The sequence below is a fragment of the Desmodus rotundus genome, chromosome X (assembly GCF_022682495.2).
Source record: "Desmodus rotundus isolate HL8 chromosome X, HLdesRot8A.1, whole genome shotgun sequence".
NCBI classification, from domain to species: domain Eukaryota; kingdom Metazoa; phylum Chordata; class Mammalia; order Chiroptera; family Phyllostomidae; genus Desmodus; species Desmodus rotundus.
In genome coordinates, this window is record NC_071400.1 from 76,054,372 (window position 1) to 76,080,676 (window position 26,305).

The 26,305-nt window shown below is 38.8% G+C and overlaps 2 protein-coding genes across 10 annotated transcripts in view; one reads left to right on the forward strand and one right to left on the reverse strand.

Moving 5' to 3' along the window:
- SRPX (sushi repeat containing protein X-linked) overlaps positions 1-4,200 on the forward strand; it is an 85,116-nt gene extending 80,916 nt beyond the window's left edge. For both annotated transcript variants that reach the window (XM_053917678.1, XM_053917679.1), the window contains one exon: positions 3,658-4,200. In XM_053917678.1, coding sequence (XP_053773653.1) covers positions 3,658-3,841 — 184 coding nt within the window. In that variant the 3' untranslated portion in view covers positions 3,842-4,200. The remainder of the gene's footprint in view (positions 1-3,657) is intronic.
- Positions 1-26,305, reverse strand: part of SYTL5 (synaptotagmin like 5) — a 276,734-nt gene that overhangs the window by 42,295 nt on the left and 208,134 nt on the right. For 7 of the 8 annotated variants that reach the window (XM_045197942.3, XM_071220314.1, XM_071220316.1 and 4 more), the window contains one exon: positions 25,252-26,304. The exons of the other annotated variant lie outside the window; for it this stretch is intronic. The gene's annotated coding sequence lies outside the window, so the exon portion shown is untranslated. Of the gene's footprint in view, positions 1-25,251; position 26,305 lie in introns of those variants that run through there. 8 annotated transcript variants of the gene reach the window in all.

A 26,305-nucleotide genomic window follows, 5' to 3' on the forward strand; every position in this document is an offset into this window, starting at 1 on the left:
TGGGAAAATTGGAAGGCCACATATTTAAGCAACAGCTTAAATAAGCAACAGCTTCACAAAAGCTACTTTGAGAATTTTTATTATAAATTTTCATGTTTATTTAGAACTACCTGTTTATACCCTATGTAAATGATTCTTTAAAAACCTATTGCAGAATTTGCTAAATGTTTCTTTGGAATACACACACACATATAATACAAGGAATCTTTATAAAAATCTTGATATTTTAAACTGTTTAAATTTGAAGAACAGGAAAATAAATCTGATTTATGAAAATTTCTATCATTCAGGTTTTGTGTTTTGGGGCTATTGTAGACTTCTGTAAGCTGAGGAAGATTTAAGCAACAAATAAGTTATACAAATGAATTATGCAGTAGTTATCAAATTTTAGCCTGCATCAGAATCCCTTGGAGGGCTGTTAAAACACAGAGTGCAGGGCTCCACCCCCCCCAGTTTGTGATTCAGTAGGTTTAGGATGGGGCCTGACAAGTTGCATTTCTAGCAAGATCTCACGTGTTGCTGATGCTATTGGTCTAGGGACCACACTGGGAGAACCACTGGCCCTAGTGTTTTACCAAAGGCTTCACAATTGGTTTAGAAATAGAAATTTTGCAAAGCATCTTATAAAAAGAGAATAAATCATTACTGTGTAGCCAAAAGATAGTCCAGGTAAATGTCATACATAAAAGATACCTCACATGCATTACCTAAGAGAGTCTGTGTTAGGCCTCATGTCCCCTTTATCAGACCTGTAAGTGAGGAACAAGGGTTTTGGCTAATGGAAGTTTTGTTTCTTTGAATTCCACCCGAGAATCTAGAGCAGAAGTAAAGAACCACTTTAGACAAAGAAAGGGAAGCAAGACAGAGGAGAGGCAGAATGCCTGGAGAATCTAAAAATTCTCTGTCTGTTTAGAATACTATTTCCAAGTAGCACTGAAGCCATGATAAATTAGTTGAAGGTCAGCATCATAAAGGACAGGGTGGGTGCCTGGTGTTGCAAGATCAGGACTTCCCTGCTTTCTTGCTCTCCTTTCTTTTATATCTGGACATATGAGCTAATTCATGTTCCCTAGAGTAATTTTCCAGCAATATCAAGGATGACAGGGACTAAGAATGGCATAAGTTTTATATCCATATTATATTTTAAGGTATAATTGACATATACCAGTATTAGTTTGAGGTGGACAGCATAATTATTAGATATTTTATATATTATAGTATTATCTCAATTAGTCTATATAACATGTCACATATATAATTGCAAAACTATTTTTTCGTGTAATGAGAACTTTTAAGATTTACTCTCTTAGCAACTTTCAATATGTAATACAGTTTTATTAACTATAATTGCCATTTTTCAGTTTGCAACAGCCCTGCAGGGGCTCATGTCTTGTTGGTTTTCAAAGTTAGATGTTTACAGGGCTTGTCTCTCAGATGCAGGTCTTAAAAGCTGGGGTACAAACCCTTCACTTATCAGGGAGAATCTCCCAATTTTGAGTTTCCTCCAAATTGTGGGTCATTGTGCTGGGGTAGGTAGTTTATGGTAAAACTGTGTCTCAGCCTTTTCTACCAGCTTAGATCTGGTTTCCTTCTTGTTTACTCAATGGGCTGAGTCACTCTACTAGTTTTAAGGGGGTTTTTTCCAGAGGAAATTTTTCCATATGTAGTTGTAGATTTGGTGGGTCTGTGGGATAAGGTGATTCAGGATCTTCCTATGTTGCCATCTTGAATCAGAACCTCCTATAGTATTTTTTGAGTCTGGAGAGTTTTCTAGTAGATTCTCCAGGAAGAACTCATTCCAATCTGATGACAGACCTTTGTGTAACTATGACATACCACTGGCACCAGCCCTCATCTTGTGGAGTGTCTGATCATTTACCCCTGAGATTTGTGGTCTCTTGGCCATGATGGGATGCACTTCTGTGCTTGTGGCTAGCCTGCGGATGTATCTACTTATCTCTTCCTCAGGTGGTTTTCTCTCTTTGTATTCTATGCCAATCAAGGCACAGGACTCACATGATGAATGTGCATGGTAGCAGATTGTGACACCATGGGAGGCATTTCCATCCTAGGCTCATAAGCACTATAACATCAAATGCACCAGTTCATCATTGATTGCACTATCCCACAGGCTCTAGAGGCCACAACATTGCTTAGCCCTTTTCTCTCTCCAGACCTGCTTACTTCTCAAAGCTTCTGTTTCCTGGAACCACCCCCCAACCCTGGGCTAGGATTTCTCCCTCACCAAAAAACTGGATACTTCTCTTCTTAAAGATGTAGAGCAGTTTAGCTGTCCATTCCCACTTAACTTCATGGTTTACATTCACAATTTCAAGGACTTCATTAAAGCATCTCAGGAAAGAACCTGCAGCTGACTTCCCCTCTTACCACTGCAGGAAATAAGGAAGAAACACTCCAGTGTTGTCTCTTTTATTTCTAGTCACTAGAAGTAGAATAGTAATTTAGCTTCTCAATGGGATAAAATATACATTATTCCCATGTCCCCCCTAACTCCTTTTTAAAAAGCAGAAGAAAGTGTAGTTGGTTTGGATTTTGAATGGCTTTTTTCTTTCATCCGTTTGTGTGAGACAAAAATTATTTAAAATCCAGATGGCAGTATATGTTCTGCCTCACACATGATCTCAAGATATCTAAACAAAAAAGCAAAATCTAGAGAAGAGCCTGAGCAGGCTCATTTTTCCAGTGGGCTCAGCTAATCCATCTGTTTGCTTTCTTTGGCTTTCTTCATCTAAACATGTTTGCATTGATATAAAAATAATGTTTTTGACAGTTTGAATTCTAGTGAAATAGAGTACAAAAATCAGACCTTTGAAACCAATTTCAATTATTTTTTGAATTATTCGAGGTAAAAATTATAATAACCAAGTCAATATACCAAGGGTATAGACCAAGTTTAAACCCCTCGAACTGTGTTACCCTGAGCTGGCTACTGAACGAACCAGAACTACAAAATTTAGAAACTTATATCAATCAGTTTCACCTAGTCCAGGCTTTTTCAACCTTGGCATTATTGCCATTTAGTAGTGGATAATTCTCTTTTGGGGGGAGGGTTGTCCTGTGTATTGGAGGATGTTAAGAACCATCCCTGGCCTCTCTCCCACTGTGACAACAAAACATGTGTCCAGACATAGCCAAACGTCCCCTGTGGGGCAAAATCCCCCCTGTTGATAACCACTTACCTAGTTCTGGTGCATATGTGGTTATGCAAACCTAGTCTGCAAAGTTGGATTGACTGCAATTTAATGCAAAACATCTGTTAGTATTGTTGTATATGACTTGTGGCAACTATTGGTGCATAGCACCATTGCAGGCCTAATGACTTTCTGACCATTATAACCTAAAGCAGTGCTACTCAATCTTTTATGTGCATGCCAGTCATCTGGGGATCTTAGTACTAATGAAGATTCTAACTCAGCAGGTTTGGGGTAGAGTGTGGGATTCTCCATTTCTAACATGATCCCATGTAACAATGCTGATTCAAGGGACCACACTTTGAGTAGCAAAGGTCGAAAGGTTGATTCAGTCCTTTGTGGCATTGAGCTTTTCTCTGAACACTGTGTCAGTATAGGGCTCTGGTTGGTCCACTACAACCCCTGGGAGTCAGATTTGACATATTCTTCTCTTTTTCTGCCCTAGGTTGTTGCTGCGAATCCCACTCTATTCCTTCAGCATGGTGCTAGTAGATAAGCACGGCATGGACAAAGAGCGTTATGTCTCCCTGGTGACACCTGTGGCCCTCTTCAATCTGATTGACACTTTCCCATTGAGAAAAGAGGAGATGGTCCTGCAAGCTGAAATGGGCCAAACCTGTAACACCTGATGTGATGGTTCCTCTTTCTGCAGTTCCTCTTCTCTTTCTACATAGTGCTATGCACATGGAAAGGCCTTAAAAATATCCTTGATGTACAGATTTTTATTTGTAATTTTTAAAGTCTATTTTATTACGACCTTTCTTTGCACTTAAAAATTAGCACAATGCTTTTTGTACTTTGAAGAGTTCAAAAAATGATATATTTACTATTTCTAACTCTCTTTACTCCATGGTGGCTGGCTAATTTTGTAGAGAAATTAAAATCCACAATCATAGACATCCTTTCAATATGTTATTCAGTGTGACAGGTAACTTTTCTTACATCTTTTTTATATAAAACTTTTATTAATAAAATATTGTGGAGCAAATTTGTTAAAACTCATTTTGTTTTACAAGCACTAGCCATACTTAGTGTGGTCAGTGGTTTTAGGACTGCTTCTTTGTGGTGTTTTAAGAATAGAAAAAGTAGCAGCAGCACCAGATGCAGAAGTGACCTCTCTATCAGAGAAGATGAAAAGTGAAAGGGGTGAGTGAAAGTCTGCCAGGCCACTTTGGCTGCAGCTGGATGGTCCCATTGCTCTTCAACAACACCCCAGACTTTTAAAGAGAGACCTCCCTGACTTAGGGGAGAGAAAGGAAGAAGGCAGACAAAGAGAACTGAAGGAAGAATGCCTTTCGTGCTGTCTGCCCCAGGATTCCAGCAAGAGATCCGCCCATGGACCTCTGGGGACCCCCTTCCCACTCAAAGATCCTCCTAACAGGCCTTGGGTAAACTCAAAGCCCCAAGTTAGCACATACCTTCCCCCACTCTAGCACCACCTAGTTTTTCTTTTCCACACCAGCTTTGTCATTTGTACATTCCCAACCTTAGGGATGAGTCAGCTCTCACAAGAGAAACCAAAAATTTTTGCTATAGTACATTCTAGAAAATAGAAGAAAGGCTCTTAGCTACTAACCTGTTGAACTGTTAGAAGGAAACAAAGTAAACAAAGCTTTACCTAAATAAGAAAGGTGTTCCCTACTTCAAATGTGACAACAGAAACATACTATATCAAACACTATGATTATATGGCATTAAAATAAGAAAATGCCAATCTCCACCAACCAAATCCAAAGACATGAGATATTACAATCTAACTGATAAAGAATTCAACATAGCTGTTAGGAAGAAATTCAATGAGCCATAAGAAAACTCAAAAAGGCAATTCAATGAACTTAGGAATAAAATTAATGAACAAAAAGAGTACTTTACCAAAGAGAATGAAATTCTAAAAAATCACCAAACAAATTCTGGAGCTGAAGAACTCAATAAAGATGAGGAAAAACACATTAGAAAGCACTGGAAATACAGAAAATCAGATAGAAGAGAAAAAAAGCCAGATCAAGGACAGGGATTTAGAAATGATTCAGGTAGAAGAGGAGAGATAATTTAGATTTTAAAATAGTGGAGAAGCCCTAGGAGAACGATCACATTTGATTAGAAAAGCAAACTTAAGATAAATAGGTATGCCAAAAGGAGAAAAGAGGGAGAAGGGGGCAGTGAGTTTATTTAAACAAACAATAGCTGAGAACTCCCCAAATCTGGGGAAGGAATGGATCTACAAGTCCATGTTGCTAATAGAACACATTATTATCTCAATGCAAAAAGACCTTCTCCAAGACACATTATAATAAAGTTGTCAAAAGTCAATGATAAAGAGTTGTAAAGGCAACCAGTGAAAGGAAATCAGTAAATTATAAATGAACTCCCCCCAACCCCATTAAGCTATCAGCAAACTTCTCAAAAGAAACTCTACAAGCCAGGAGAGGTTAATATATTCAAAGTATTGAAAGATGAAATTGCTAGCCAAGAATACTCTATCTGGCAAAGTTATCCTTCAGATATGGAGAAATAAAGGCTTTCTCAGACAAACAAAAGCCAAGGGAGTTTACTACTACATCTGCCTTGCACGAAATGTTTAAAAGAGCTTTTCAAGCTGAAATGAAAAGATGAAAGCACACAAAACTATGATTAAGGTGACAAATAGACAAAATTAGAAAACTTGACCTCTTTTGTAATAGTAAATTAAACAATTGTAGCATAAAGTTTAAAGTAAAGAACATTAAAAATAACTGCAACTATTATAAATAATTCAGTAAAACAGTCATAGCATAAAGAGATAATTTGTGACATCAAAAACATAAATGTGGAGGAGTAAGAGAACGGAACCATTAAAGGCAAATGAAGGTAAATTTCCAGCAGCAGAAAAAGGACTATTCTATCCATTAAATGTATCATACAAACTTCACAGTAACCACAAGCAAATATCAAAATCAGAGACAGAAAACATAAAAAGGAAAATCACCATGAAAAACCATCAAGTTACAAAGGTATATAGAAACAGAAGGAAAAAAGAAAAAATGGAGAGACAAAATAAGCAGAAGGCAAAATGTAAAATGGCAGTGGCAAATCCTTGCATATCAACAATCACCATAAATACAAATAAATTAAACTCACCAATCAAAAAGCACAGAGTGGCTGTCTGGATTTTTAAAAAACATGACATAACTCTATGCCACCTACAGAAGACTCATTTCAGCCCTAAAGACACACATAGGCTCAAAGTGAAGGGATGGATGATATTCCAAACAAGCAGAAATCAAATGAAGGCAAGCTTAACCATACGTATATCAGACAAAATAGGTGTGAAGCCAAAAATACTAACAAGAGAGAAAGAAGATCTTTATATAAGTATAAAGGTGTCAATACATCAAGGAGATATAACATCAAATATGTTCACTCCCAACAACTAAGCACCAAAACATACTAAGCAAATGTGAATATATCTTAAGGGAAAAATTGACAATATTACAACACTAGAGAATTTCCGTACTCCACCATCAGCAACAGATGTATCATCCAGATAGGAAATCAACACAGAAACATTAGATTTGAACTATACTTTAGAAAAGATAGACTTAACAGACATATAAAGAATATTCCACCCCAAAACAGAATACACATTCTTCACAAATGCACATAGAAAATCCTCTAGGATAAATCATATGGTAGGACACAAAATAAATCTTAGCAAATTTAAGAAGATGAAATCATACCAACTATCTTTTCTGACCACAATGGTATAAAACTAGAGATCAACAACAAAAACAAAGTGAGACAATCTACAAATATATGGACACTAAACAACCCACTTTTAAAGAACCAACTAGTCAAAGAAAAAATCAAAATGGAAATAAAAATTATCTTGAAACAAATGAAAATGAAACAAATGAAATCATGTGGGATGTAGCAAAAGTATTTCTGGAGGAAAGTTTATAGCAATAAATACATATATTAGGAAATTATATAACTTTACACCTCAGGGAATCAGAAAAAGAAAAAATTAAGCCCAGGGTTAACAGAAGGAAGGATGTAATTCTGTGCTTTCTATTTCTATGGTCACCCCTACACTCTCCTCCAGTTCTTCAACCCAGTAAGACTACCTTCATTTAAGACTCCCCCCAACTCTAGTATGATGCCCACTAAAACCTACCCTTATGCAAAACAAGAATAACCCTGATGACTTACCTAGTATATTTGCCCTCTTCCAAATGATGACTGCCCTCCAATATCTGCCAGCTTTTTGGTCACTCTCCAATGCCTTCAGGAAGTTGGTTTTTGTAATACTTTGTCAAGATATAGTTGTCTGTGGAAGGCTGGTACAACAGGAGGAACTGTGACCATTATCAGAAGGCTAGTGAAGGCTGAGGCAGAAGGTAGAAGAGTCCAGGCCATTCCCATAGAACTACAGATATCAGCTCTACAGGCCCTCAGCTCTTGAGCTTGAACTTATATGAATGGGTTGGGGGATGATGGAGAAAAAAAGCAGTGAGATCATCCAAAGCAGATTGAAGAAAGGTTTAATGTCCAAGATGCTGATAACAATATTAACATCTATTCATACATTAAAAATTACCCAAAACTCAGTGGCTTAAAACAACAATAAACATTTATTTTCTGTCACAATGAATGAGGGTCAGAGATTTAGGAGCAGTTTAGCTAACCAACTATGGCTAGTTGTCTCTCACGACATTGCAGTCAGATGTTGTCCAGGGCTTCAGTCATCTGAAGGCTTGACTGGGGCCGGAAGATCCACTTTAATGGATAACCCATTCACAAGATTGCCAAGTTAGTCATGATTGTTGGAAAACACCTCTGTTCTTCCCCAAATGGACCTCTCTACAGGGTTGAATGAATTTTCATATAATATGGTGGTTGACTTCTTCCAGTGGAAGTGGTCCAAGAGAGAGCACAGTGGAAGTGACATCTTTTATTACCTAGCTTCAGAAAACACAGTGTTACTTCCACAGTATCCTATTGGTCACACAGGCAAGCCCTATTCAGTGTGTGAGGGAGGTATATGAGAGCATGGATACCAAGACGTGAGGATCACTGGGGGCCAAGTTGAAGGCCAGCCCCCACAACATTTAAAATCTTTTGTTGGGAGAATCACTCAATGATCTTTAAGATAAGACAGGCAGATTGACACGTTTCCTCTCTGTCTCTGAACCTCTCCTGCATGTGGGGTCTCCAACTTTCTCAGTACTTGGGGTTCTCATATATGTATGTGTAACTTTGGTTATCTTCTCTTGCTAATCTGTCTCATGTAGATTTAATTATCAGATCAGCTGAAAGAACCTTTCAGGGTAGAGGGAAGTTTCTTCCTCTCCCACAAGGCCTAATATTGAACACTTATTGACAGCAATGAGCCAGGCATTGTGCTAAACCCTTTCCATGAAAGGTTTTAGGTAAAGCTCACAATAATCCTACAAAGTAAGCACAATTATAGTCCCCATTTTAGAGATGAGAAATTCAGAGGTGGGAGGTTAAGAAAGATCACCAGACAAGGAAGAGGAATGTTCAGAATTCAGCACTGCTCCATGAGACTCCAGAACCCAGTCTTCTTTGGAAACATTACCTGCAGGAATCTTACATTCCTTTAGGATCCTGAACAGATACAAGTCTCTTGCCCACTGGCCTTGGGACAGCTGACCTTTCTGTCTGAATTGCCCTCTTCTGGGGGCACAGTCTCCTTATCCCACCCTGTGGTGGCCAAGACTCCCTGCAGCCCAGGCTGAATCCATATCTTCGGGAGGTTGGGGGTGGTTCACTTGGGGACCTGCACATCCAAATTTGAGGTGTCTTGCTCTTGAGTTTACACACTTTAAAAATCTTAATATTAAATTTAAAAGTCTAAAACATTTTGTTTACACAGTTGTTTCTCCCAGCAGACCACAATTTGCTGACAGGCAAGAATGTTATTTTGTGTCCCTAGAACTCCCCACTACCTGCCACTGCAGAAATGTGCCCCCTCAGACTTGCAAAACCCTGATGGCTCCTGGTTCTTAATAAAAAGTAAAAATTTAAAAAAAATACAGGCATAGTGTGGTAGCTAATGCAGAGAGCTTTGGTCAACATGTATTCAATCTTTTCTATTATGCAAATGATGAGAGATTTAACAAACTACATTTCCCAGAATTCCTTGAAACTACAGTTGGGTTGTGCCCTGGCAGGTGTAGTTCAGTGGATTGAGCGTGGGCTGTGAACCAAAGGGTCGCTGGTTTGATTCCCAGTCAAGGCACATGCCTGGGTTGTGGGCCAGGTCCCGGTGGGGGTCGCATGAGAGGCCACCACACATTAATGTTTCTCCCCTGTCTTTCTTCTTCCTTTCCCTCTCTAAAAATAAATAAATAAAATCTTTAAAAATAAAAATAAATAACTTAGAGCTTGCATCACACTTTAAAAAAAAGAAACTAGGAGAACCAAGATGGCGGCGTAGGTACACACTGCGCCTCCTTGCACAACCAGAACTGACAGAAAATTGAACGGCAGGGAAGTCCGACACCAAGGAAATAAAAAATAAACATTCATCCAGACCGGTAGGAGGGGAGGAGACAGGCACCAGGGTGGAGAGGACTCACGTGGCCGTGGCGGGACCGAGACTGGCGGAGTGTGGCACGAAAGGGGCAGGCATTCCGACCACTAGCAGACCCTGCAGCCCCACATTCACACTCAGAGAAACCGAGAGGGCCGGACTCAGAGTGGCAGAGAACGGGGCAGGCAGAGCGGCGGGTAGCACCCCATGGCCCCACATTCGCGCACAGATAAACCAGGATAAAAGGTGGGGAGCAAAAGCAGACTGCGTAACACAGAGCACCAGCGCGGGGAAATAAAGCCTCAAACCTCTGATTGAAAATGCCCGTGGGGGTTGGGGCGGCAGCAGGAGAGACTCCCAGCTTCATAGGAGAGGTCGTTGGAGAGACCCACAGTGGCCTAGAGTGTGCACAGGCCCACCCACTTGGGAACCAGCACCTGAGGGGCCCAATTTGATTGTGGGTAGCACAGCGAGTGACTGAAATCCGGTGGAGAGTGGAGCGGGCGCCATTGATCCCTCTTGGTCCCTCCCCCACGTACAGCGTCACAGTGCAGCCACCAGCGTTACCCCGCCCCGGGGAACACCTAAGGCTCCGCCCCTTTAAGTAACAGACACGCCAAGACAAAAAAAAAAAGGCCCAAATGACACAACACTTAGCATTTAGAAGATAGGAGGTGACAGTCAGAAAATGGGAGAAAACATCATTGGAATTGTGATGTTAGGAAGTTGAACAGGTTGTCCACATGAATGATAAAACCTCCTGGCAAGAGGAGATAAATGAAATTCAAGTTTCAAAGGCTTATGTAAGTATGGAGGAGAAAACTGAACGTAGATAGATAATTGTAAGAGTAGGGTGGCAAAGAGTGATGGTAGGTGGCAGGGATCTCAAGGAAAGTATTGTGCTTAGATTAGAAAAGAATTGTTGACTGAAAGGAGTAGTGGAGAATTAGGATGACATTGACACTTGTCAGACAAGAGATGAAACGTTATGTATGTTTGGAAGTATGTATGGAAGAAAGCCCAATTCTTCTATGAAAAGTGATGCAAGAGAGAATCAGGTTTTACTTGAAATTGTCTTGAAAAGATACCAAAGATGCAGAAAGGTTCATTTACTGTGAAATGTGTGTGTGTGTGTGTGACAGTGGTCCATAATGTATCACAAAAAATCTGGGAGGAAGTTCAGTTGGGGTACACATAGAACAGTATGAGAATGAGAGGACAATAGTAGACTGAGGAGGGGATTGGTAAGACGTCTCATGTTTACAATTGGAAGATTATAGAAATAAAAAGCATGGATGAACTCAACATGCTTTGAGCTTCCAATTTTCAGAGTACAATTGTTTTGGTGCCTGAAATGATCCTCATGGTGATTTCTCTGTAATCCATCCTAGACTCCAAGGCAGGAAGATCCACATCCAGACCCACATCATAGCCAGAATTGATGCCATGGTGGAGTTGGACCTGGCTGTTCCTGACTTGGGGTCCAGAAGAGGTTACGCAGGGGTCATCATGAGTTCTAAAATAAGATATCAGGACTCTGTAAAGAGTAGTTGGTCATGTGTGCAAGGAAGGAAAACTTAAAAGGAAGCCTGAGACATCTTGCTATCGTCAGAGGTAGGAATGCTTTCAGAGGTAACTGAGGTAATATCTTTAAAAAGCGAAGATAAAGAAACTCTGCAAATTGATAATAAAATACAAATTTTAAAAAGTGAACAAAGGATTTGATCAGACAGTTGACAAAGAATACATATGAATTGGCAATAAGCACAAGAAAAATGGTCAATATCTTCATTAAGGGCATAAGAAATGAAAACCATAATAAAATACCACTTGAGTAGTTAAAATGAAAAGGACTGATAACGTTAAGTATTGACAGGAAGTGAAACAATTGGAACTCTCATGCACTGCTTGTAGGAGTGTCAAATGGTAAAACTATTTTTGGAAACTAGTAGTTTCTTATAATGAACATTAAACATACCAACTTCACTAAGACCCAACAGGTCCATTCCTAGTTATTTATTCAAGAGAAAATAAATGCATATTTTATTTATTTTTTGTGTAAAATGCATATACACAAAAAAGGGTTGCAGCTTTATTCATTATAAATCCTACTATAATTGGCTCAGGAGACTGTATAAACTGTCATGAAAGAATGCTAATCCTACTAGTCAGAAATAAAAATGAACAAACTACTGGTATCTACAACATATAGAAGAAATTCAAAATCACTATTCTCAATGAAAAACACTAGACTCAAATGAATACTTATTGCATAATTCCCTTTATATGAAATTTGTGAACAGGCACAACCAGTTTGTAGTGACAGAAAGTAGCACAACAGTGGTATCATCTGTTGGGAGAAAATGCTTGGAAAGGAGCACAAGGGAAACATGGGGTTTAGAAGTGTTCTATCCTGGGAAAAACCAAGATGGAGGCATAGGTAGACACACTGCGCCTCCTCGCACAACCAAAAGAAGGACAACAACAATTTAAAAACAAAAAACAACCAGAACTGACAGAAAATTGAACTGCACGGAAGTCCGACAACCAAGGGGATAAAGAAGAAACATTCATCTAGACTAGTAGGAGGGGCAAAGACAGGCAGCCGGGGCGGAGGGGACTCCCGGTGACCCGGCCAGACCCAGAGACGTGGCGGATTGTGGAACGAAAGGGGCAGACAGTGCGACACCTAGCAGACCCCAAGGCCCCACATTCACGCATAGATAAACCGGGAGGAAAGGCGGGGGAGTGAAACAGACTGCGCAACCCAGAGCTCCAGCTCTGGGAAATAAAGCCTCAAACCTCTGATTGAAAATACCTGTGGGGGTTGAGGCGGCAGCAGGAGAAACTCCCAGCCTCACAGGAGAGGTCGTTGGAGAGACCCACAGGGGCCTAGAGTGTGCACAAGCCCACCCACTCGGGAATCAGCACTAGAGGGGCCCAGTTTGATTGTGGGTAGTGGAGGGAGTGACTGAGGTCTGGTAGAGAGTGGAGCAAGTGCCATTGCTCCCTCTTGGCCCCTCCCCCAAATTGAGCATCACAGTGCAGCCAACAGCTTTACCCCGCCCTGGTGAACACCTAAGGCCCCGCCCCTTTATGTAACAAGCGCAGAGACCAAGGAAAAAAAAAAAAAAAGGCCCAAATGAAAGAACAGATCAAAGCTCCAGAAATAATTCAACTAAGCAGCGAACAGATAGCCAACCTATCGGATGCACAGTTCAGAACACTGGTTATTAAGACACTCACAGAACTGTTTGAATTTGTTCAAAAACTAGATGAATAAATGAAGCCTATGCTAAGAGAAACAAAGGAAAATGTACAGGGAACCAATAGTGATGGGAAGGAAACTGGGACTCAAATCAATGGTGTGGACCAGAAGGAAGAAAGAAACATCCAACCAGAAAAGAAAAGCAACAAGAATTCAGAAAAATGAGGGGAGGCTTAGGAACCTCCAGGACAAAAAAATGTCTTTAAATGTTCCAACATCTGAATTATAGGGGTGCCAGAAGGAGAAGAGGAAAAACAAAAAATTGAAAACTCATTTGAACAAATAATGGAGGAGAACTTCCCCAGTCTGGCAAAGGAAATAGACTTCCAGGAAGTCCAGGAAGCTCAGAGAGTCCCAAAGAAGCTGGACCCAAGGAGGAACACACCAAGGCACATCATAATTACATTACCTAAGATTAAAGACAAGGAGGGAATCTTAGAAGCAGCAAGAGAAAAGAACACAGTTATCTACAAAGGGGTTCCCATAAGACTGTCAGCTGATTTCTCCAAAGAGACCTTACAGGCAAGAAGGGGCTGGCAAGAAGTATTCCAAGTCATGAAAGGCAAGGGCCTACATCCAAGATTACTGTATCCAGCAAAGCTATCATTTAGAATGGAAGGGCAGATAAAGTGCTTCTCAGATAAGGTCAAGTTAAAGGAGTTCATCATCACCAAGCCCTTATTATATGAAATGTTAAAGGGACTTATCTAAGAAAAAGAAGATTAAAAAGTATGAACAGCAAAAATGACAGCAAACTCACAGTTATTAACAACCACACCTAAAACAAAAAAGCAAACTAAGCCAACAACTAGAACAGGAACAGAACCACAGAAATGGAGATCACATGGAGGGTTATCAATAGGGGAGTGGGAGGGGGAGAGAGGGGGGAAAGGTACAGAGAATAAGTAGCATAGATGATAGGTGGAAAATAGACAGGGGGAGGGTAAGAATAGTGTAGGAAATGTAGAAGCCAAAGAACTTATAAGTATGACCCATGGACATGAACTATAGGGGGGGGAATGTGGGAGGGAGGGGGTGGTCAGGATGGAGTGGAGTGAAGGGGGGGAAATGGAATAAGTGTAATAGCATAATCAATAAATATATTTAAAAAGAAATAAATACACAACTAAAAAAAAAAAAAAAGAAATGTTCTATCCTGGATGTGGGTTACATGGATGTATACATTTTTCTCAAAACACATTTAACTGTTCACTTTAAACAGATGTATTTTAAAATATTTTAAAAAGAAAAGAATAAATTAGCTTGGAAAAAAAAGCTAATAAAGCCCCAGTGCTGACAATTTGAGAATCAAAAATATGATAATGATTAATGTCAACTGGAACCATAACTGTATTAATACTTAAAATGGTCAAAAAACAGAAAGTATGTTTGAAAAAGGCATATGTAATGATGTGAATCAATCACAACACGCAATTGTGAGCCTCAGTGGATAAATGACGACCCACCAAGAAAGCAGCAGACACTGATAAAATAGATGTCTGATGCCTTGGCCCGTCTTCAGAAACACCCAGATAAGATGATATTAAATTAGACTCAGTATGTATATTGTGGGGAAATTGACTTAATAGAGCACTGCACAACTGGAGGAGATTTTTCAAGGACCTGGTATTGATTCTGCTGCCTCCCCACAGATGACGACATGGACTTGATGATCTTGATTCAAAAGTGGGAAGAGACAGGAATTCCATTTCAGTTAACAGCAGTGTAACTCATATCATACTAACCCTCCTGCTGATAACTGTAACTCTGGAAACTATAGAAAAAATTCGTTGTTCAAATTTATTGGAACTCAACTACAAGCACGCAAAGACTGGAGGAGACAGGACTCTGAAAGAATGAAAGCACATTAGATGAGATCCACATTTAGTTGGCTTGTCATCTGAAGCCTTCCTCCACAACAGGGGAAAAACAGTCTCTTCAATAAATGGTGTTGAGAAAACTGGACAGCATATGCAAAAGAATGAATCTGGACCACTATTTTATACCATACAAAAAAATCAACTCAATGTAAAAAACAACTTGAATGTAAGACCTGACACCATGAAATCCTAGAAGAAAACACAGGGGGTAAGCTCCTTGACATTGGTCTTGAAGATGATTTTTTTTTTATCTGTCTCCAAAAGCAAACATAACAAAGGCAAAAATAAACAAGTATAAGTGCACCAAACTAAAAAGCTCTGCATAGCAATGGAAATTATTTTTTTAAAAAATGAAAAGGCAACTTCCTGAGTGGGAGAATATATTTGCAAATCATATAGCTCATAAGGCCTTAATATCCAAAATATATAAAGAATTCATACAACTGAATCGTAAAAGAAACAATCAAATTAAAAAAATGGGGAGATCTGAATATGCATTTTTCCAAAGAAGACATACATGAAAAGATGTTCAACATTAGTAATCATTAGGGAAATGCAAATACAAACCACAATGAGATATTACCTCAAACCTGTTAGAATGGCTATTATCAAAAAGGCAGGAAATAACAAGTGTTGGTTAGGATGAGAAGAAAAGGGAACTCTTGGAGACTGTTGGTAGGAACTTAAGTTGGTGCAGCTACTATACAAAACATTAGGGAGGTTCCTTAAAAGATTAAAAATAGACTTACCATATTATCCAACAATCCCATTCCTGGGTATTTATCTGAAGAAAACAAAAATACTAACTTGAAGAGATATACATACCCTCATGCCCATTCAAGCATTATTTATAATACCCAAGACATGAAAACAGCCTGAATGTCCACTGATGGCTGAATGGATAAAGAAAATATGCAGACAGTGAAGACAGGGGATTACAGGAACTACTATAAAGGACACATGGACAAAATCAAGGGGGAGGGTGGAGGTGGAAGAGGGAGGTGGGTTCAGCTGGGGTGGGGGGAGGGATGGGGAGAAAAGACATACAACTGTAATTGAATAACAATAAAAATTTAAAACAAATATGCAGACAATTGTAACTGAATAAAAATAAATTAATTAAAAAAAAGAAAATATGGTACTTAAATCTTTTTTTAAAATTGTTGTTCAATTACAGTTTGCATTTTTCCCCACCCCTCCACCCCACCCCAGCCAAACCCACCTTCCTCCCCTGCCTCCACCCTCCCTTTGGTTTTGTCCATGTGTCCTTTATAGTAGTTCCTGAAAACCCCTCTCCCCACTAAAAAGATCTTTTAAAAAAAGCTTTTAGTTATAGGTTGAATTCAACCCAAGGCATTTTTCAGAAATAGTTCTCAAAAATCCATATAAAAAGAGATACTCTATTTAAAATATAAAGACTAAATACTTGAATAGTACAATTAAAACTTTTGAAGTGTTTTCATAAAAAAAAAAGAAAATATGGTATTTATATACAATGGAACATTTTTCAGCCATCAAAAAGAATGAAATCTTTCCATTTGCAACAACATGAATGGAATTTAAGGGCATTATATTAAGTGACATAAGTCAGACAGAGAAAGACAAATATCATATGATCTCACTTGTGGAATCAAAAAAAAAAAATTAAATACAGCCCTGGCTGGTGTAGCTCAGTGGATTGAGCATGGGCCTGTGAACCAAAGGGTCACTGGTTGTATTCCCAGTCAGGGCACATGCCTGGGTTGCAGGCCAGGTCTCCAGTAAGGGGTACATGAGAGGCAACCACACATTAATGTTTCTCTCCCTCTCTTTCTCCCTCCCTTCCCCTCTCTAAAAATAAATAAATAAAATCTTAAAAAAAAAATACAAAGAAGCTCCCAAAACAACAAAACAGAAAAACCAAGCTCATGAAAAGAAGAGATTATTGATTGGCAGAGATGAGGGGTGGGTGTGAGAGAAAAAGGTAAAGTTTGCAACTATCTTTGTAGCTATCTTTTGAGAGGTTCTACATCTTCACTAAATTATTGGCAAATGAATAGAAGGAATGAGTGGACACTTGGCCCTCAAGAATCCAAACTGTAACATTGTGTGCACATTCTCATTTAATCTACACAAGAAGTCACAAGTATTTCCTTTTCTCCCATCGCATCTTGCTTTTTAACAGTAAACTTGGGACTCATAGTAGCAGAAGAGACACTGGAAGGTTCTCCTTAGCTAGGGCCCATGCCATGGTAAAGGGTATGTCTTTTTCATTAGGACCTGCAACCACCACACCTTTGGCCTGCCAGTTCTCTCAAAACCTTTTATGCCAGTCGTTCTTAACCTTAAATGCACGTTGGAATTATGTGAGGAGCTCTGAAAAATACTGATGCCTTGGTACCACCCCTAGAGATTATGATGTCATTTGTCTGGGTGCAGACAGGACATGGTGGCTTTTAAAAGCTTCCAACAGGATACTTATGTGCAGCCAAGGGCGAGACTCAGTGCTTTGGGTGAAGTGAGAAGGATGCAGGTGTAACCAGGATATGACTTGCCAAATTCTCTCTGCCTATGGCCAATGTTTAGAGTTTGTCTTACAAAGTTAGAACTACGCTGAACTCATTTGAAATATAGCACGTCTTTCTTCTTATGGAAAAGGCATACAAATAATGAAAGGCATCACTTTTTTAAACTGAATCAATTTTACTAGTGAATGTGCAGCATGAAGATGCATTTCTATTATTATGATGTCATTTGTGAATATGCTTAGTCTAAGAATTCATTTTCCTCTTTGTCCTATGGTTGTATCAGAGATTGGGGGAAACAATTTCTGTGCACAGAGTTTGGAATTTTGTTTTTTGCATTTGTCTCTCTCTCCATCAGAAGCAACAATTTCCCCTACAGGATGGTACGGTGCTTAGGCAGCACCGACCTGAGACTAACAAATTGATTTTCAAATAGAAGTGAAATGGTGTCATCTGTCTGGCCACAGTTCAACTCTGAGTCCTTCTTTTTGAGTACCATCTAAGTATGTCATAGTTTCATGGAATTGCATTTGACTACCAAGTAGGTTTCTGATGCCTTCTGAGACTAAGCATGGACTCAAAACGCTTGGAGAGGAGTCACCTCTTTCTTGAAAAATTGTAACAGAAAGAAATACTCTCATTTTTTAAAAAGTGGCAGCAAATTTAGAAGATGGTCTTGTGAAGGGACTGAGTTCCCGAGCCCTCTAGAGCAATACTCCTCAGAGTGTAGGTCTCCTATTGACTGATGGTCCTTGCAAAGACAGAGAGCTGGACTCAGAATATAAATCGACAATGTCAATAAATGCACTACTTAGTTCAAGTGATACTTTTTTGATAGCAAAACTTTCCCAATGAAGGAAGCAGCACATTCATTTATATTCTGATACAAGCCCCTTATTGTATCATGGGCTAGTGCTCTGAGTAGCATTGCTTTAGAGGAGAGCCAGAGGCTAGACACTTGTTCCTTTGTCTTTTGGGGGACAATTAAGAAATTAGGAATTAGAAATAGAAAACACAATAGACTTTTCCAAAGGCACAGCAACTCCTGTACTAGCCCGAGTAGCCTCAGTCATTGTTATATTTCTGTAATAAGACAGCCTATGCAATTCTGATTGGTAGTTTTGCTAAAGTGTTGTTAACTTCTAGACAGGCAGCCTAGAATAAGTAACACAGGCTGTAAAGAAGGCCTATGTCTGTTAAAATAGGCCTGGCCAGAATATATGTCAGTTGTCACATAGGGCAGTAAGTATGAGTTAACTGCAACTCCTGAGGAATCTGATGTGTTCTAAGACGTTCCATTCTTGCAAAAAGAACTCCGATCATGAAGAGTCACAGACAACAGTAATTTGTACTGCTGCACACACACACAAATAAAAAACAAAATGGTACCCATGTTGGTAGCATTTGCTTTGGAGTTATCTCATTTCATGAAAAATGAAATGACTCAATATCATTCCTGTTACAACAACCAGGAGTCTGGGGCAAGGCCATAGCCTCATTGATTACCTGTCTCAAGACTGAGAAAGAAGCCTTGGCTGGGTAGTTAAGTTGGTTAGAGCATTATCCCAATGGAACATACAAGAACCATCAAATGCATAGTAAATGGAACAACAAATCCCTCTCTCTTTCTCATTCTCTCTCTGTCTTCCTTTCTCTCTAATTCCTCCTCTTTCTTTCTATCCCTAATATTTAAAAAAAGGAAACTCAAGACAGAATATCTAAGTATTAGGAAAAATCACTGTTGATTCTGATTTTTTGAAGTTTATGCTGAAAGACACACCATTGCATTGTGTATGTCCTTAAGATGAGCTGCACTGTGAATGTTAATCATTCATTGATTCATCCACTCACCAGGAGTATATTGCAATTAGCATAGTTCATTGATCCTAAGATGTACTTTTTTTCACATTTTAACATCCCTGAAATGGAAAGTGTCTTCCTTGGGTACTAGAACTTTTAGGTTCCTTGAATTCAAGTTCATGGAGCTAAATAGGAAGAACTACTTAAATAGGTTGCTAGGTATAATGAGAAGGGCCATTCCAAAGCTGCACATCTTGGTCCCTGAACCCATATATTTTGCCTATGGGGATGACAGCACCATACTTTGGCTGCTGGTTTAAAAGCATACTACATTAAGTACTACATCTCCCAGCTTCCCTAAATATTGTCTATCAGCAAATTATATAACTGAGCTTTGAAGAAGCCATCCCATTGTTCCATCAAGTCAGCTATTTTGGGATGATGAGACATAAGACCAATGAGTTCCAAAGCATGAACTCATAGATGAGCTTTTTCCACTGTAAATTCAGTATCTCGCTCAGAGGAGATATTATGTAAGGTATTCTTTGAGTCTAAGCATAGCGGTACATTTACATGACACAACAGTTTGTTTTCACTTTCTTATGTAAGAAATATCATCATCTGTTGTGCTCTTTGTTATAACGTACTCCAGAGGGACCTGGATTGTCTTTATATATGGAATAGCATGCTGATTCATCATATTGATGACATTCAGTTATCCCAGATGTGCTGTCCTTACTGGACCAAAGAAATAAAGTCCCTAGTACTTGGTACCCAGATATTAACTAGGAAAATGCTTTCTTTTTCATTCCCATCAGCAAAGATAATCGGAAGCAGGTGTGTCTGCTCTAGAGCCCACAGGAAATCTTCTTGAAGCAACATACATCTTTAAATAACAAGGCTGTACATTCTTGGAACCTTATAAGGGAAATCCCTCTTGATTTTTGGCTACCTGTTTTTTCTGGGGATTAAAGGCACTAAGTTGGAAGATCATTTTTGTTCATTCGTTCAAACAAAGTATCTATTACTTTGTCAAGTGCTGATAATGCTCCTCAAATATATGAGCAACACCAACCTAAAATTCTATTTTGAGAGCTCACTTTCTAAGAAAACTCATGATTTCTATATCCATCGAGGTCCCAGCACAAAATAGATGGAACGCTGAAACTGTGACTATGACATTGAGGAAAAATTAATGAAAGGAGTAGTTATAAAGGTGTGGTCAGGATTAAGGGAAAGTAACATGGAATGATGAAGCTTGCAATAGCTGGGAGATTTTACTACTCATAGGCCTAAAGGAGTAAAGGGAGGGAGTGATTACCTCCAGTTGTAGGAAAAGGCCACCTGACTGGACCTATAGCCAGCCATAAGCAGAGGAATGTAAGCACTGTCATTTTGTGACCCAGCAGGAAATAGTCAGAGGAATAGCACTATCAATCTCATTTTCCTCCCACCATTCAATTTCCTAATAGTACTTTCTTTGACCAAACTCAACCAAAATCCACAGGGCAAGAGAGGCCCGCTGAAGCAGTTCATTAAGGTTTGCCTCCTGAGGCAGAGAACAGAGTGAAGGAAGGCAAAGAGAAAGAATGCAGGGACCAATGTAGAACATCTACAACAATATCTTACAGTTCAAATTGTCAGCATTGTTCTTTTTTTAGTGGAATGTAAAATAATGCTGCATCTTACAATCAACAGGATCTTGGAGTAAATGAATTCCCGCATGTGCCAGGCGTCAGATTTCTCAAGAGCTTTATAACTTGAGGGGATGTTGGATATCCCTTAGTTCAAGTCCCACCTTTTATAGATGAGAAAACTGAGGCTCAGAGAGAGGAAATATCTTGCTTGAAATCCAAAGCAAGTAGCAGAACTAGGAGAAGCTAGGACTCAAAACCATCAAACCCAGTGTTCTTTATCATCCATTCCCCTCATTCAAAGCTCAGTTTCTGTGCTCCTGATTCAGGTTTCACATTTTTCACTGGACTAAGCCAAGCTGGTGTACAAATGCTTTTCTCTATACCTGATTATCATCGACAACACAAGTGCTAAATATATACAAAAAAGAAGAGTCCTCATCTAGAAGATGTCTGATTAATATTATAGAATAAGGATTTTAGGGGTTCTATTTCCTCAGGTATAGAGGAGACTATGTAGATTTGGTTGGTCTTCATTGGATTCAGGTTTGGAAGACTCATCTAAATAAAAAATACCCAGGTCTTCATTGTACATACTCTGAAACAAGGTCAGACTACATGCCAAGGAATATCTTCAGGATACTTATGGGAGAATATGAGAAAAAAAAAGGATGTTAGTCACCAAGCATGTGTTTATGGGAAGACATCAAAACTGAGAAATAAAAAGTGCTCAAAGACTGGTAAATGGGGTGTCTTAAGCCAATGGTCACATTAACTACCACTAACATACAATAGTGTTAAGTATCATGTACCTTAAGTCTCAAGGTCCATTTTGCCAGTCTCTATGCCAATGCTTCTTAAAGTTTATTGCTTTTGCAAAACAACTAAGAATCTTGTTATAATGAATATTCAGATTCAGTAGGTATAGGCTATGGTCCAATATTCTTCCTTTCCAACAAGCTCCTGGGTGAGGTTAATGCTGCTGGTTCACGAATCACATTTTGAGAAGCAAGTCTCCAGCTCACGATAAGCACAGAATTTCTATCTGGGGTGCAGTTTGGTAAAGTACAAAGAGCATGGGCTTTGGGATCTGAATTAGGAATCCCAATGTGGAATGAGGCTCTATGAGATACTAGCTGGGTAAATTTGGGCAAGCTACTTAACCTCTCTGAAACTCATTCATTTTTTGTGCTTTGTCTTTCTTAAACTAAGCTAATAAATTAGGTCACAATTTGTAAAGCACCTGATGTATATTAGGTGCTGAATAAATGTCACTTTTGGTCCGTTCCTGTGTCATTACCCATGATTTATTGAGGGGGAGGGCAAAGAGAGTGATAGTGTCAGGGTTCAAATTTACAGGAAGGTAAGTGACCAAAAACCAATATGAGGATCATATTCAGTAGCTGAGCATCAAGAAGAGTTGTTCAACATCATCCCAGTCTTAGAAACAGAAACCAGACACTCATCCCATCTGTGTGTGTCATATTCAGCAAATATGCTTTTCTCTGAACAGAAATAAGTATGAAAACAGAGGAATTAAGTGACAGTACAATCAGTGTTTAACTCATTTTCAAGTACTGAGGAATAACTTGTAATAGAACATGTTAGACATGTTAGGAAAACTAATTTAATGAAAAAGACATTACACTTTACAGCAAGTACAGTATGACACAAAGCTTTGGTCTGGGGTATATATTCCATACAGAAGCTTAGAAGTAGGCAAGGTAAGTGTTTTTAAAAATTGTTACTCTTTTTTAGAGTTCTTTCATCCTTTTCTCTCTCTTTACTTAAAAACAAAGATACCGTATCATACACTTAAAATTTGTTAATAGGGTAAAGCTCATGTTAATTGCTCCTTTCACAACAACGACAAGAGCTATCAAGCCACATAGAGACTTGGAGGAACATTAAATGCATATTGATAAGTGAAAAAAAAACAAGTAGGGAAAGGCTACATACTGTATGATTCCAGCAATATGACATTCTGAGAAAAGTCAACACTATAGAGACAGCAAAAACATCAGTGGTTGCCAGGGGTTCAAACGCAGGAGATTTTAAAGTCAGTGAAACTACTATGTGTGATAATGTAACTGTGGATACGTGGTATTATACATTACCCATAGGACCATAAAACACTGAGAATGAATCCTAATATAAATTATGAACTTTGGTTTATAATAACATACCAATATTGGTTCATCCACTGTAATAAATATATCACACCAAAGCAAGATACTAATAATAGGAGAAGCTTGTGGGAGGAGAGTGCAGTACTAGGGGAACTCTCTGTACTTTCTGCTCAATTTTTCTATAAACCTAATGCTGCTTTAAGAAATAAAGTCTAGTTAATTTAAAAACAATCAAACACAGAGACCACCTTCCTATCAGAGCAGGAATTTAGAATAACTGGAATCCAAGGCAGGTAGGTGCCAGGGACAAAGCAGAAATGAACATACCTGTAGGTGACCCAGCCTTTGGCAGATTTTGGAAAATTATCCCTCTTATTTGTTCTCAGGAGAGCTTCACTCTAATGTCCCAGAGACCCAGAAAACCTTAACTGTTCTTAGAATATTGAAAGAGTGTCTTCCTTCTCTAGCTCACTACACTCTTAGACTCATCTTTAGGCCCAGAGAAAAGCAGCCTGCCCATGACAACTGCACTCAATCCAGGAATAGGGACCAAGTGCATTCAGAGTTGGGCCAATTCTTATTCCGATGATGTGGTGCTCCTCTCACAGGTTCTTGAAATATTTATTTGTGCAACATTTATTTTGAATATATAATATATTTTGAATAAAATAATATAATTTGCCTAGTAGAAGGGATGCAAAGGAAATCCCCAATGGAGACACCGTATCTTCCCTATGTGCTTAGCAGTTCGGGTCTGGCCCAAACTGTATACCCCATTCAGCCAAACAACAGGCCTGCCTCTAACCAAACCTGTATTTCTCAGAATTTATCAACCAGAAATTGCTCTTTAGGCATGGGGTCCCCCCCTCACTTATCTACTCAAACAGACCTTATCTTTTCCTGCTAATACCAGACTCTTCCTGAGAGAAGTTCTCCACCTCATTACATCTTCAGGAATGTTTAGTACCCCTTATAATTTGATATCTGGGAAGGGCCAGGGCAGCCCCCCCACCCGAATGACAACCACAAGCAGGCTTTGTGTATTCAGATGCTTTGGAAGCAAATAACCCTAACAGAGCTGGCTTTGACGGTGATAGGAAAGAGGTGAAAATTAATAATATTTCCATGAATCCACATGGAAAAATAGCATTAAGGGCATCCTCTATGGTTCTGGTGTGCACCCCATCTGTCAAGAATTAAGGAGGACAAATTAATGGAAAGTGGTGAAGAATGTCAAAAGCAAGAAGATTCAAGAGAGTCTTCATTTCTCTTTTTTCACATCAATTGAAAGCCAATGATTTTTTTTGAAATGTCCATTTATGTATAATGAATACTAGGAAAGGATGGAAAATAAAATATATCCCCAACCACCAATCACTCTAACTGTAGTTCAACCATAAATGATTGACATAAAACTGTCTTGTAATGGAATGGATACTTTCATTGTTTACAAATGAGAAAGATTTTTTAAAAAGTTTTACTGTGGGGACTCATCAATTCTCATAGATTTGCACAAAGAAATTTCAACTTCCTGAAGGCAAAATAAACCATTGGCTAAGCAGAAAAAACCACTTGGAAGGAGCAATCACATTCCTTCCACAAAGTAAGTGGATTAAACAATAAACGGGTAAAAATAAAATATTTGGATTCTACTTTGGCCTATCCTTCAGCAGATTTTTTTTTCTCAGTAAATGCCAATTATTTAAATTTTTGCTTTAACTATTATAATGAAATATTTTGTTTGCTTGCTGTATTAATTTCTGCCTCATTCAAAGAAAAAGAAAAGCAAAATAGAGACCAGTCTCTTCTCATGCAGAAAAACTAGAGAGAAAAGTAGGATTTCCTGTTCTATAGGAATGTTTTGTAATTTATAGGAAATGCTAACTACATATTCTACTCGCCTTTTCCAAATATTAAAGGAACCCTGTCCCAGAACAGTTTGATGGATTCTAGTGAGGTAGGTGAAGTATACAACTGATAATCTCTGAAACACTAAGCACTCCTCATAGGAACAACAGTAGTTTGTATTTCCATGGAATCTATTCTGACAGACTGCTGAATTTCCTTCTGTAGATAAAAAGCATGCTTTTGAATAACATCCCTGTGAGGAAGTCAGGCTGATTTTGCTGACATGGGGTCACAGAAAGGGTTGGATATTACACTGGAAGAGGGTGTTAAGGATAGTGAAAGAAAGATGGTTTGCTTGCAGTCCCACAACTTTTTAACAAAAACTGACCAGTTTTTCTCTCTATAAAATTTACTTTTTGTAATATTTATTATCTAGTGAGATGAAGTAGGAAATTTTTATTTCGAATAAATAAATGACCAATACCCTAAAAACAAATACATGACTAACACCCACAATGAGTAACATAGCACTAATTTTTTTTTTTTGTATTTTTGCTATACACTGAGACCAATTCATGGTACATCAAATGCTTAACATCTAAGCAAGCATCTGGGAAAAGAGAGGCTTAAGAGATTGTAGACCACAGAGTGCTATAACTACTTCACTAACAATCATCTTCTTTTCCGTAGTGGCTTAAAATGTACAAAGCATATTTACATATATCACTTCATTGGTATCTTCAATTACCCCAAGGTAGCCGATTATTCTTGTTTTACATGCAAATAGATGAAGGCATAGCTTAGACAATTAACTTGACCGAGGTTACATGGTTGGTAAATAGTCAAGACTTGAGCTAAGGTCATCTGAATTCAAGGTTAGACTCCTTCTACTTCACCATGGTTACCTTGCAATTAATACTGTCCAGGTTAGTCAAATCCAATCTGCCACCATGACACAGAGTTGGTCCAAATAATAGTCAAGATAATTTGTCCTCTAATGCAGTGCTTCTCAAACTGTTATCTGCTTGTATTAGAATCACCCAAGCTGCTTGATAAAAATGGAGATTCCTGGAGATTTTGTTTAGTAGGTTTGGAGCAATGCTCTGAAATCAATGTGTTAAATTCACACCCCAGATGCTCCAGATAATCCTTTGGAATTGTGGCCCAATTTCCATGGCTATTATTGAAATCTTGCAGATCCAATTTTTGTTATAGTTTTGTCTGTGTAGACTTCCTCCTCCTAGTTCTTTTTAATTTCAGAGGCCAAAAATGTCAACATTGTAGGAAGAAAACCCTTCTGCCAACTTCTGAAGGCAATTTCACTTTATTGTGAAACATACACATAGAAGAAAAGACATTGATCGCAGCCCAAAATGCCATAGGCTTTCATGCTGAGGTGCTTCAGGGATTTGATATTTTGATCCACTTTGCTTCCAAAAGTGGGTTTTCCCCTTATTTCTTCCACTGCTTTCTTCTTCCTTACCAGATAGAAACC